The 13,541-nt window shown below is 43.5% G+C and overlaps 1 protein-coding gene across 1 annotated transcript in view; it reads left to right on the top strand.

Moving 5' to 3' along the window:
* LOC143297928 (splicing factor 3A subunit 3-like) overlaps window positions 1-12,797 on the top strand; it is a 32,023-nt gene extending 19,226 nt beyond the window's left edge. Inside the window, exons 11-17 of the mRNA XM_076610515.1 lie at window positions 1,614-1,681; window positions 3,083-3,193; window positions 4,509-4,746; window positions 6,899-7,009; window positions 8,849-8,939; window positions 9,591-9,646; window positions 10,706-12,797. Of these exons, the coding sequence (XP_076466630.1) occupies window positions 1,614-1,681; window positions 3,083-3,193; window positions 4,509-4,746; window positions 6,899-7,009; window positions 8,849-8,939; window positions 9,591-9,646; window positions 10,706-10,783 (753 nt within the window). The 3' untranslated portion in view covers window positions 10,784-12,797. The remainder of the gene's footprint in view (window positions 1-1,613; window positions 1,682-3,082; window positions 3,194-4,508; window positions 4,747-6,898; window positions 7,010-8,848; window positions 8,940-9,590; window positions 9,647-10,705) is intronic.
* The last annotated feature ends 744 nt before the right edge of the window (window positions 12,798-13,541 follow it).

Below are 13,541 nucleotides of genomic sequence, written 5' to 3'. Positions count from 1 at the left end.
CAGTCCGTCTTTCTGTCTGCTTTCTCTTCCTGGGACGTGTGTCTTTGTCTTCCTCTCTGTCCGTCTTTCTGTCTGCTTTCTCGTCCTTGGAGGTGTGTCTTTCTCTTCCTTTCTCATTCCGTCTTTCTGTCTGCTTTCTCTTCCTGGGACGTGTGTCTTTGTCTTCCTCTCTCTGTCTGTCTTTCTGTCTGCTTTCTCTTCCTGGGACGTGTGTCTTTGTCTTCCTCCCTCTGTCTGTCTTTCTGTCTGCTTTCTCTTCCTGGGAGGTGTGTCTTTGTCTTCCTCTCTCTGTCCGTCTTTCTGTCTGCTTTCTCTTCCTGGGAGATGTGTCTTTGTCTTCGTCTCTCTGTCCGTCTTTCTGTCTGCTTTCTCTTCCTGGGAGGTGTGTCTTTGTCTTTCTCTCTCTGTCCGTCTTTCTGTCTGCTTTCTCTTCCTGGGAGGTGTGTCTTTGTCTTTCTCTCTCTGTCCGTCTTTCTGTCTGCTTTCTCTTCCTGGGAGGTGTGTCTTTGTCTTTCTCTCTCTGTCCGTCTTTCTGTCTGCTTTCTCGTCCTTGGAGATGTGTCTTTGTCTTCCTCTCTCAGTCCGTCTTTCTGTCTGCTTTCTCTTCCTGGGAGGTGTGTCTTTGTCTTCCTTTCTCAGTCGGTCTTTCTGTCTGCTTTCTCGTCCTTGGAGACGTGTCTTTGTCTTCCTCTCTCAGTCCGTCTTTCTGTCTGCTTTCTCTTCCTGGGAGGTGTGTCTTTGTCTTCCTCTCTGTCCGTCTTTCTGTCTGCTTTCTCTTCCTGGGAGGTGTGTCTTTGTCTTCCTCTCTCAGTCCGTCTTTTTGTCTGCTTTGTATTCCTGAAAGGTGTGTCTTTGTCTTCCTCTCTGTCTGTCTTTCTGTCTGCTTTCTCTTACTGGGACGTGTGTCTTTGTCTTCCTCTCTCTGTCCGTCTTTCTGTCTGCTTTGTATTCCTGAAAGGTGTGTCTTTGTCTTCCTCTCTCTGTTCGTCTTTCTGTCTGTTTTCTCTTCCTTGGAGGTGTGTCATGTCTTTTGTCTTCCTCCCTCTGTCTGTCTTTCTGTCTGCTTTCTCTTCCTGGGAGGTTTGTCTTTGTCTTCCTCTCTGTCCGTCTTTCTGTCTGCTTTCTCTTTCTGGGTGATACGTGGTTTATGTCTCTTTCTTTCTCTCTTCCTAGGAGGTGCTTCTTCTGAGTCTTCCTCCCTCTGTCCATCTTTCTGTCTGCTTTCTCTTTCTGGGAGATGTGTCATTTATGTGTCTCTCTGTCTTTCTGTTGGTTTTCTTTTCTTGGGAGGTGGGTTATGTGTGTCTTTCTCTTTGCCTCTCTGTCTCTGTCTGCCTCTCTCAGTCTCTGTCAATCTCTAAACTTCAAACTTGTTGATTTGTTAAGGTGAGAGTGACTGAAGAGAGAGAGAGAGAATGAATATATGTGAGTATGTTTTTGTAAGCATGTGTGTGTGTATGTGAACATTTGTGTTTGTTTATGTGAGCATGTATTGTGTATGAGCATGTGTGTGTGTGTGTGTGTGTGTATGAGCATGTTTGTGTGTGTGTAGATATATGTATATAATGTGTGTTGTAATCATTGTTTAAAGAGCTGTGACTGTTGTCCAACAGGAGTTGGCGTCTCTGGGTCTGGATCGTCTCAAGTCGGCTCTCATGGCTCTGGGGCTCAAGTGTGGAGGGTAGGCACAGTGCCCATTGGTGCTTCTTGTTTTCATGATGTTAATGATGATGATGTTGTTATTTTCACTATTTTATTATTTTTTTTTTAATGATCTTTATTAGCAAAGCCGGTTGTGCAAATGACCCCATGTTTGTAAAGCGCTCAGAGCTTGGTCTCTGATGGAGGATAGACTCAAGTTTCCATTTCAATCAATCAATCTGGAAACAGAAATGAAATATGATGTAGTGATGATGCTGTGACTGATGGTGTCCCCAGCCCTTGGAAAGACCAAGTGGAGTGTCTGTATAAAATATACTATGTCCCCAGCCCTTGGAAAGACCAAGTGGAGTGTCTGTATAAAATATATTATGTCCCCAGCCCTTGGTGTCCCCAGCCCTTGGAAAGACCAAGTGGAGTGTCTGTATAAAATATACTATGTCCCCAGCCCTTGGAAAGACCAAGTGGAGTGTCTGTATAAAATATATTATGTCCCCAGCCCTTGGAAAGACCAAGTGGAGTGTCTGTATAAAATATATTATGTCCCCAGCCCTTGGAAAGACCAAGTGGAGTGTCTGTATAAAATATACTATGTCCCCCAGCCCTTGGAAAGACCAAGTGGAGTGTCTGTATAAAATATACAATGTCCCCAGCCCTTGGAAAGACCAAGTGGAGTGTCTGAATATGTCCCCAGCCCTTGGAAAGACCAAGTGGAGTGTCTGTATAAAATATACTATGTCCCCAGCCCTTGGAAAGACCAAGTGGAGTGTCTGTATAAAATATAAGATATACTATCATCAAATTGAACTGTTGTTTCAGTTTCTCAGTATCAGTTTCTCAAGGAGTTTCTGCTAAGATACAGTTTCTCAAGGAGGCGTCACTGTGTTCGTAAAAATCCATATGTGCTACACCACATCTGCTAAGAAACAGTTTCTCAAGGAGGCGTTACTGTATTTGGACAAATCCATATATCTGCTAGGCAGATGCCTGACCAGCAGCATAACCCAACGCGCTATTCAGGTCTTGAGTGAGTGCATATGTGTGCATATATATATATATATATGTATATATATTTGTATATGTATATATTTATACCTATCAAAGTGGAGTTCTTGTACAGAAATATGCCAGAGAACAACACTGATGTTGCCATGGCTTCTTTTTCAGTACACCAAGTAAGTTCTGCATGAAGGGAGCCCTGTTTATTTCATCCGAATGACTGGATGCTCATTTGATTTTTCCAGTCAAACTTGGGAGAAAAGGTGAGACAGGGTTTCGAACCCAGACCCACATGGACACTGTGCTGCTGGCAGATAAGCGTCTCAGCTATTCAGTCACATTCCTGTAATTGAACTATGATTAAACTAAAACCAGAATAACCTAAAACATGCCATGCTGATGATGTGACTGGTGGTGTCCCCAGTACCCTGGAGGAGAGAGCGCAGCGTCTGTTCAGCACCAAGGGCAAGAAGCTGGACGAACTGGACCCTGCTCTCTTCGCCAAGGCGAAGCCCGGCAAGGCTGGCAAGTCGGGGTAGGTTGCCGGCAATCAGCATTTGATCGTGATGGTTGTGGTGGTGGTGTGTGTGTGGGGGGTTGGGTGTAGATAAATGTGTGTGTGTGTGTGTGTGACTGCTGAATCTGGTGTTCTTTGTCAAGGCTGGCAGGTCAGGATAAGTTTGTGGCCACTGGCCTTTTGTTGTTATTTCTCATCTTGTGAAATGTGTGGAGCTCAAATCTGTAATAGGGGAGCGCACAATGGAACTGTTATTGTTACTGTCTTTGGAAAAAGGGACTAGGAGAGTGTATAGGTATGTGTGTAGGGGGGAGGGGGGTGCAGAGGGGGGGAGAGGGTGTGTAAGGGATAGGGAATCCAAATGAGGACATCTTTTCTTCATGGATTGACAAAGTGTACTGAACTTTGTCATTGGAAAAAGGATAGGGACAGAGTATGGGTGTTTGGGGAAGGGGTTGTGTGGGGGATAGGGAACCCAAACAGGGGCACATGTTTTTTTTCATGGATGGACAGATTGTGCTCAGCTGGAAAGAAAGATATCATAAACGAATGTCTGAGACCAGTGAAGAAAATGGAGAGAGAACTTTGCTGCAAAAAAAAAGAAGAAAAAATGACTCGGGTAGACCATATTGACAACAAGGACAGCAAGGGTGTTTTGGGGGGGTTGTGGGGGTGGGGAGTGCATGTGTGTGTGTGTGCATGTGCTTGTGTGTGTATGTGTGTGTGTGTACAGGAGTTGGAGAAGGCAGACAACAGTGTTTGTGCATGTGCAGAAGGGAGATTCAAACATAGTGGCAGTCTCTGTGTGTGTGCAGAAGGGAGATTCAAACATAGTGGCAGTATCTGTGTGTGTGCAGAAGGGAGATTCAAACATAGTGGCAGTCTCTGTGTGTGTGCAGAAGGGAGACCCAAACATAGTGGCAGTCTCAGTGTATGTGCAGAAGGGAGTCTTTGAAGGGAGACTTGACCAAGTGGCAATCTGTGTGTGTGTGCAGGAGGGAGTCACACGTAAAGGGGAGGGAATTGCACAGAAAGCAGACACATAGTGGCGATCTGTGTGTGTGTGTGTGTGTGTGTGTGTGTGCAGAAGAGAATTGCACAGAAAGCAGACTCATAGTGGCGATCTGTGTGTGTGTGAGTGTGCAGAAGGGAGTCACTCAGAAAGCAGACTCATAGTGGCGATCTGTGTGTGTGTGTGTGTGTGCAGAAGGGAATTGCACAGAAAGCAGACTCATAGTGGCGATCTCTATGCAAGTGCATGCAGAAGGGAGTTGCACAGAAAGCAGGGGTAGCACAGAAAGCGGACTTAAACATTGTGTGTGTGTGTGTGCAGGAGGGAGTCAGAGAAGCAGAAGGAGGTGGCCACCCTGGAGGCCCAGGTGTACCGACTGGCGGAGCTGCTGGCAGACCAGCGGGCGGCCACCAGGGAGAATGTGCAGCGCAAGCAGGCCCAGACCGGGGAGGAGCGGGAGGAGGACGAGGAGGAGAACTACCCGGAGAGTGACTCCAGCGAGGAGGACGACGAGATCCCCTACAACCCCAAGAACCTGCCCCTGGGCTGGGATGGAAAGGTAAGGCTGTGTTGTGGGGGGGTGGGGGGGGGTGTCAGTGGGGAGAGGGGAGGAAGAGAACTACCCGGAGAGTGACTCCAGCGAGGAGAATGACGACAAAATCACTTATTACTCCAAGAAATTCTCCTTGAGGATAATGATGTACTGAAGACCTGGTTGTTTATAATCTTTTTATTTTTATTTTTTATCCTCCTCGTCTTATAACAAGGGGCTGTGGCAAAGTCAGTAAGGCATTGGACACTGATCCAGTGTTGACCAGTGTTCACCAGTGATCAGGGTTCGGGTCTCTGTTACGGCATGGTGTTGCGTCTTTTGGAAAAGACACTTTACTCCTATGTTCCTCACTCCAGCCAGGAGTGAGTGGGTACCTGACTTGGTTGGGGAAGGAGAGGACTGGGCCCTGCCTTCAGTGCCCACCCCTGGACACAGTGGATAGGAATTCACTGCCTTCAGTGCCCACCCCTGGACACAGTGGATAGGAATTCACCACCTTGCAGTGCCCACCCCTGGACACAGTGGGTAGGAATTCACTGCCTTCAGTGCCCACCCCTGGACACAGTGGATAGGAATTCACTGCCTTCAGTGCCCACCCCTGGACACAGTGGGTAGGAATTCACCACCTTGCAGTGCCCACCCCTAGACACAGTGGGTAGGAATTCAATGCCTTGCAGTGCCCACCCCTGGACACTGGGTAGGAATTCACTGCCTTGCAGTGCCCACCCCTGGACACAGTGAATAGGAATTCACTGCCTTGCAGTGCCCACCCCTGGACACAGTGAATAGGAATTCACTGCCTTGCAGTGCCCACCACTGGACACAGTGGATAGGAATTCACTGCCTTGCAGTGCCCACCCCTGGACACAGTGGATAGGAATTCAGTGCCCACCCCTGGACACAGTCGACAGAAATTCACTGCCTTGCAGTGCCCACCCCTGGACACAGTGGATAGGAATTCACTGCCTTGCAGTGCCCACCCCTGGACACAGTGGATAGGAATTCACTGCCTTCAGTGCCCACCCCTGGACACAGTGGGTAGGAATTCACTGCCTTGCAGTGCCCACCCCTGGACACAGTGGATAGGAATTCACTGCCTTCAGTGCCCACCCCTGGACACAGTGGACAGGAATTCACTGCTTTCAGTGCCCACCCCTGGACACAGTGGGTAGGAATTCACTGCCTTGCAGTGCCCACCCCTGGACACAGTGGGTAGGAATTCACTGCCTTGCAGTGCCCACCCCTGGACACAGTGGGTAGGAATTCACCACCCTGATGGCCGTATGCCTAAAAGAATATGAGGCCTTAAACCGTAACATTTCCATGGCTGTAAGACCTTAACTGTTAACGTGGATGTTGTGGTGTGGTTTTTCAGATGTTAACATGGATGTGGTGTTTTTTGTGGGTTTTTTTTTTTTTTTTTTTTTTCAGACCTTAACTGTTAACATGGATGTTGTGGTGTGGGTTTTTTTCTTACCTTAACTGTTAACATGGATGTTGTGGTGTGGGTTTTTTTCTTACCTTAACTGTTAACATGGATGTTGTGGTGTGGGTTTTTTTCTTACCTTAACTGTTAACATGGATGTTGTGGTGGGGTGTGTGTGTTTTTTTCTTTTTTCTTTTCAGACCTTAACTGTTAACATGGATGTTGTGGTGTGGTTTTTCAGACCTTAACTGTTAACATGGATGTTGTGGTGTGGTTTTTCAGACCTTAACTGTTAACATGGATGTTGTGGTGTGGTTTTTCAGACCTTAACTGTTAACATGGATGTTGTGGTGTGGTTTTTCAGACCTTAACTGTTAACATGGATGTTGTGTGGTTTTTCAAACCTTAACTATTGACATGGATGTTGTGGTGTGGGTTTTTTCAAACCTTAACTGTTAACATGGATGTTGTGGTGTGGTTTTTCAGACCTTGACTGTTAACACTGATGTTGTGGTGTGGTTTTCCAGACCTTGAGTGTTAACATAGATGTTATGGTGTGGTTTTTCAGACCTTAACTGCTAACACTGATGTTGTGGTGTGGTTTTCCAGACCTTGACTGTTAACACTGATGTTGTGGTGTGGTTTTCCAGACCTTGAGTGTTAACATAGATGTTATGGTGTGGTTTTTCAGACCTTAACTGCTAACACTGATGTTGTGGTGCGGTTTTTCAGCCCATTCCATACTGGCTGTACAAACTGCACGGACTGAACATCAGCTACACCTGTGAGATCTGTGGCAACTTCACCTACAGAGGGCCCAAAACCTTTCAGAGGCACTTTGCTGTGAGTATCTTCCTCTTTCTGGTCTTCCTGGACTGATTATGTCCCTGAAGAGTTATACTGCTTCTGCTGGATGAATTACCTTTTGGTTACCTGTTTGTATATTTTTGCTTTGTGTGTATGTGTGTGTGTGTGCTTAGAAAATACACACCAAAAAGAATAATAGAAAGGAAGAAAAAAACAATGATAATGATGTTCATGTCTATGACATTATTTATATGGGTATTTCCCACATAATTTGTACATGTACATCTGTTTCTGGGACCAGTTTCTGATGCAACAGTCTTGTTTGATGTACTGAGCAGTTTTTGTTGTTGTTGTTTTTTTTTATCTTATTTGTTTGCTTGTTTGTTTTTCACTTGCTGCTGTTAGTGTAATGATTTTCTATTGTCCTGTTAATTTGAATGAGTTTCTGTTCTTTATGATACAGTGTATTAATTGAATAAAATATTATAAGAAATTCCCTGTTCCTCTCTGTTAGCCATCTTTCTTCTGTCCTTGGCAAAGCTTTGTGAACAAAGACAGACCAGTAACCCTTCTGCTGTTTTCAGCACATTTATCTCCACAGGGATTCCACTCTTCCACTTGCCTAAAAGAAATTATTGTGACAGTGATGTCCCTAACTGGGTTTTTCTCATTCTGGAAATTTGGCAATATGTTCAGATTTAAGTACCAGTAGTACTAGTAGTAGCGGTACTCAGCCATTTAAATGTGGTTCAAAAGTTAATAGGATTTTAAACATTTCATCATCATTCAAGTGGCTTTATGATACAAAAATAGTGTTAAAACAGTTGTTGTTTTTTGAGTCTCAGAATTACAGAGAAGTATTTATTCATGAAATGTATGACAGTCATGGCAACCACTTCTTTTTTTTTTCTACTGAAAGAATTATTTCCTGTGTGACAGTGATTTGTGTAATGTGGTGGTATTGAGATGTGAAATACTCATGGTGTGGCAGACATGAGATATGTGTAATGTGGTGGTGTTGAGACGTGAAGTATTTGTGGAGCGGCAGACACAAATGTGTGTAATGTGGTGGTGTTGAGACATGAAATGCTTGTGGTGTGGCAGACACAAGATGTGTGTAATGTGGTGGTGTTGAGATGTGAAATACTTGTGGTGCAGCAGACACAAGATGTGTGTAATGTGGTGGTGTTGAGATGTGAAATACTTGTGGTGCAGCAGACACAAGATGTGTGTAATGTGGTGGTGTTGAGACGTGAAATACTTGTGGTGTGGCAGACACAAGATGTGTGTAATGTGGTGGTGTTGAGACATGAAATACTTGTTGTGTGGCAGACACAAGATGTGTGTAATGTGGTGGTGTTGAGACATGAAATACTTGTTGTGTGGCAGACACAAGATGTGTGTAATGTGGTGGTGTTGACACATGAAATACTTGTGGTGTGGCAGACACAAAATGTGTGTAATGTGGTGGTGTTGAGACATGAAATACTTGTGGTGCAGCAGACACAAGATGTGTGTAATGTGGTGGTGTTGAGATGTGAAATACTTGTGGTGCAGCAGACACAAGATGTGTGTAATGTGGTGGTGTTGAGACATGAAATACTCGTGGTGCAGCAGACACAAGATGTGTGTAATGTGGTGGTGTTGAGACATGAAATACTTGTGGTGCAGCAGACAAGATGTGTGTAATGTGGTGGTGTTGAGATGTGAAATACTTGTGGTGCAGCAGACACAAGATGTATGTAATGTGGTGGTGTTGAGACATGAAATACTTGTGGTGTGGCAGACACAAGATGTGTGTAATGTGGTGGTGTTGAGACATGAAATACTCGTGGTGCAGCAGACACAAGTGAACAAAGACTTGTTTGTTTTCAGGAATCTCGACACGCCCACGGAATGCGTTGTCTGGGCATCCCCAACACAGCCCATTTTGCCAATGTCACCTCTATAGAGGATGCCATGGCATGTGAGTGCTGGTTCTTCTTCATTTATTTCTTCTTTTTCCTCTTCTTGCGGGGTCTGTTCGTTTGGATACTTACGCAAGTGGGCTTTTACATGCATGACCATGTTTACCGGCCGTATAGGCAGCCATACTCTGTTTTCAGAGGTGACTTCTTCTGCATTAGTGGGCTGAGCTTTAAAGGTTATGTAGTCACATGTACAAGTGGGTTTTTCATGTTCATACATACAAAGAGAGAGAGAAAGATAGATAGATGTGTATGAAATAGAATGCAGTACAATGCAGTGCTTCTTTATTCATTGTTCTGGAAATTAAGTACACATCCACAATGAATATGCACTGTGCATCCACAAGTGAAATGCACACAGGTACTTACACCCTGACGTAGCACCTGGTCCTTGACATTGTGTTTACAGAAGGGGCTGTATCATGGCATCTGTTCGATCAGGGTGTTGTCATTTCCAGAGTGGAAAGAGATAAGGTATGATACGATATGTTACAATACAATACATTACTATACTATACTACACTAGACTAGACTTTACTATACTACGCTACACTCCACTCCACTCCACTCCACTACACTGTACTGCACTACACTGTACTGTACAATACAATGCAGTGCATTGCAATGCTGACTGTTGATGCTGTTTTCAGTGTGGAACAAGATCAAGTCTGGCAAGGAGCAGGAACGATGGAAGGCAGACGTTGAGGTGAGTATTGGACATGGCAGGGCACTTCTTGGGGAGGGGGGCAGGTGGACCACTCTCCTTCCTTCAGACTTTGTGCACAGCAAAGAGTAAAGGGATTTTCCTGCACCATTGTTATCAAGCACAGGAAATTGTAACAGTTTTCTTCATTCACTCATCCTTGTGCATGCTGCATAGTACGCAAGACTGAAACATATTAAATGAATGCACCACACTCACAAAGCAATACAATAAAAGAAAAGAAAAAAGAAAAGCATGGGTTGAGGGAGGGAAGGGCATAAGATGATAAACACATAATTTACATACAACCATATCAAAATTAAAGTATATTAAAGCATTTCAAGCACATAAAAAAACTTAAAGGCGGCACATACGACACAACAAAAATGTAAATTATGTGAAAACAACCTTCACAAGAAACTCTAGGGCATAAGATGATAAACACATAATTTACGTAAAACCATATCAAAATTAAAGTATATTAAAGCATTTCAAGCACACAAAAAACTTAAAGGCGGCACATACGACACAACAAAAATGTAAATTATGTGAAAACAACCTTCACAAGAAACCTTACCCCCCCCCCCCCCCCCACTCCCCCAACACCCCCCCTCCTTTCACACAAACAAATACATACACCCATTCAGAAAGTTCATGTTAAAAACACTTCAGTAAATTTCACCATCCCATACTGGCCCTTTTATCCTCCACCACTTCATCAGCTCTTTCTTACCTGCTATCTTGTTCTCTGAAAGCAACTTGCATGTTTTTTTCTGGAATTTCTGTGATTTTATTTCTTTGTTGAATGCTTGCATTGAATTTCTTGTGATGTTTGCCAGGGCATTGATAAAGATGGGTAGGAATGTAGTTTGCATTTTCCTGGACTGTTTTGATGTTGTTCATGTTTACTTTCCTGTCACAACAGTAGTGTGTAGCTTTGGCAGGTTTTGGACTTGGGCGCAAGTTTACCAACTTATTGCCAACTCACTGATAAATTTAATTTGTACAAATTTGTCTAAGTGGATATGTAATTTTTTTGTTTTGTTTTGTTTTGTCTAACAGGAGGAATACGAAGATTCCCAAGGTAACATCCTGAACCGGAAAACATATGATCTGCTGAAGAAACAAGGGGTTTTGTAAATGAACAGCCGTGTGTGAGTGAGATGGAGAAGGGTAGAGAAAACAGGAACCAAGAAGTGGACTGAGCCATAAGTGTTAAGTTGGGAGAATTTTGTTCTTTTTGTATTTTAAATTAGAAGGAGTCGGCGAGGGCTAAAAAAAAGGAAAAGAAAGTGACCCTAAAGGCAGCAAAAATGTGTTCATTCTATGGCAGTGGGACTTTCTCTGGAAGACTGGAATGTGACTGCAAATATCTCCATCAGTGGTGGTTGAGCAGTGGTACTGGCAGTAAGTCTTGACCAAACCTCGACACCCCAGAACATTGTTTGGAAGTGTTTAGAAGAGCTGAAAGCCCTGTTGTGTATGTTGGATTGATTGTAAAGAGAAGTTAGAAACAGATTTCAGGGTTGGCACCTGACTGTACATGTTGTAGTAATCTAAAATGACTACTCGATGTATAGTAGCATCAAAATTTGATTTCAAGAGTTTAAGTAATAAGTTATGTGTGTGTACTGAAGGGGGTGACTAGTCAAGATCTGGGCCTTCCACCAGTTGTTTCCCTTGGCCTGTAGGATTGTGGGTGAAGCACATCCTCTTGGGGCAAAAGATCACCGATAATGTTTGGCAAAGTTGTACTTTTGTGAGGACATATTCATGTTTGTCTTTGTGGGGGTGGGTAGGGTGTTTTAATGCCAATAATTCAGTCGTTTCTATAATATTTCCATGCTTAGTTTTTATTTTAATGCCAGTTCAAATGTTTTGAATATTTTCCATTATTTAGGGCGTTTGTTAGGTCCCATTATCCATAGCAATGTGTTTTCATTCAAACTGTCGTTTTGCCATCTTGATCATGTCACAGGTTTTATTATAGCTGCCTTTTCAGGGAGTGATGTGAAAAATAAACGGAACACTGAATGGATATGGATTATATTGATTGTAAATAAAATGAAAAAAAGAAAAAAAAACTTGGAGAGAGACAGTTGTAATTTTTACACCTACGAGTGGAAATTTTCATCCTACAAAGCACTAATATCTGATCGAGGACTGCTTTCACTGCCAAAGCAGCTTCCAGCTGTTTAATGAATCAACCACACTGACTTGGTACCAGAAGCTTCAAAGAGCTGGGTCCATTCCTCTGCCTTCTGGCCATATCGTTCCATGCTGGAAGTGGTCTGGAATCGATAGACGCCTGGTAGATTGACAGAGAATGGAGATTGCTGGTCATTGACAGTGAATGGAACTGTGTTCAACTTGTGGTTGGAGCTGTGCTTTGTTCAGATTGACAGTGGTTGGAGCTGTGTTTTGTTCAGATTGACAGTGGTTGGAACTGTGCTTTGTTCAGATTGACAGTGGTTGGAGCTGTGCTTTGTTCAGATTGACAGTGGTCGGAGCTGTGCTTTGTTCAGATTGACAGTGAATGGAGCTGTTCTTTGTTCAGACCGACTGGTTGGAACTGTGCTTTGTTCAGATTGACAGTGGTTTGGAGCTGTGCTTTGTTCAGATTGACAGTGGTTAGAGTTGTGCTTTGTTCAGATTGACAGTGGTTAGAGTTGTGCTTTGTTCAGATTGACAGTGGTTGGAGCTGTGCTTTGTTCAGATTGACAGTGGTTGGAACTGTGCTTTGTTCAGATTGACAGTGGTTTGGAACTGCTTTGTTCAGACTGACTGGTTGGAGCTGTGCTTTGTTCAGATTGACAGTGAATGGAGCTGTGCTTTGTTAGATTGACAGTGAATGGAGCTGTGGCAGTGCTAAAATTGTTGAGTTTCTGATGTAAGGACACCACTTTTGGGAGGGCAGGTGATCAGGAAGGTGGTAGATCTCTTTACACATTTCTGTCTCTGTGTTTAATACATCACACAACAGCATTTCTAACACACTTTCAGTGCCACATGCTCTCTTCGACCATTCTGGGAAGTCCTTGCCTCACTTGTTTTTCTGAATTTTTTAATGACTCAAATCAAATGTCCTTGGAAAAAGAAACAATGTAACTGCACAATATTCAGCATCATCATGAAAATGAACTGGTGACCACTAGATCTGTATGGAGCCTACACTGCATGGATGGATGGATGGATGAATGAATCATCATAAATAAAACATTCATTCTTTAAGGAACTCTCATGATATTGATCATTATGAAAAAATAAATTAACCGGAAAAAACCTCTGTAGGATCCATGATTTAACAAAGAACATGAACTGCAGTCCAAAGATGGTATATTTACAGTCTGAAATGTGAACGTATTGCAAAATACTGGCCTTCAAAATTTCCACAGAAAGAGCAAAGGTTAGGTGGGGAATTATATCCATTTATCATGTATAGGTTTCTACTGAGATGTACAAATGTGAAAAAAAAAGTGCAATATCTAATAATTTTCTTCTATTATGCACTGAAAAGGGCATCTGGGTTTATTGAACGTTTTCAACAGTTACAAAGAAGAGAATTGGGAAGTGGAGGGTGGGGGGGAATGTAAGAATGGGGAAGGGGGTTACATCACTTCTGCTGTTTTTCAGTATCATGTGGAAATACACTAAAGGATACACAATGTAAGAAACCTGTACAATTTCCAGGTCTACAAAGGCTGACATAATTCACACACACACACACACACACACGTGACTGGGCAGTGTGTCATCCACCACTCCACTCAGTAATCACACCACAGGGAACCCCACCCCACTCCCACCATTTCTATCATTCCACAAAGAGGTAATGCAGTATTTATCACCCCCCCCCCCCCCTCCAAAAAAAAAAAAAAAAAAAGAAGTCTTGACCGGA

This window comes from Babylonia areolata, chromosome 23 (genome assembly GCF_041734735.1).
Source record: "Babylonia areolata isolate BAREFJ2019XMU chromosome 23, ASM4173473v1, whole genome shotgun sequence".
In the NCBI taxonomy this organism is placed as follows: Eukaryota; Metazoa; Mollusca; class Gastropoda; order Neogastropoda; family Buccinidae; genus Babylonia; species Babylonia areolata.
Note: the sequence above shows the minus strand (reverse complement) of the source record. Positions and strands in the feature narration are given on the sequence as shown.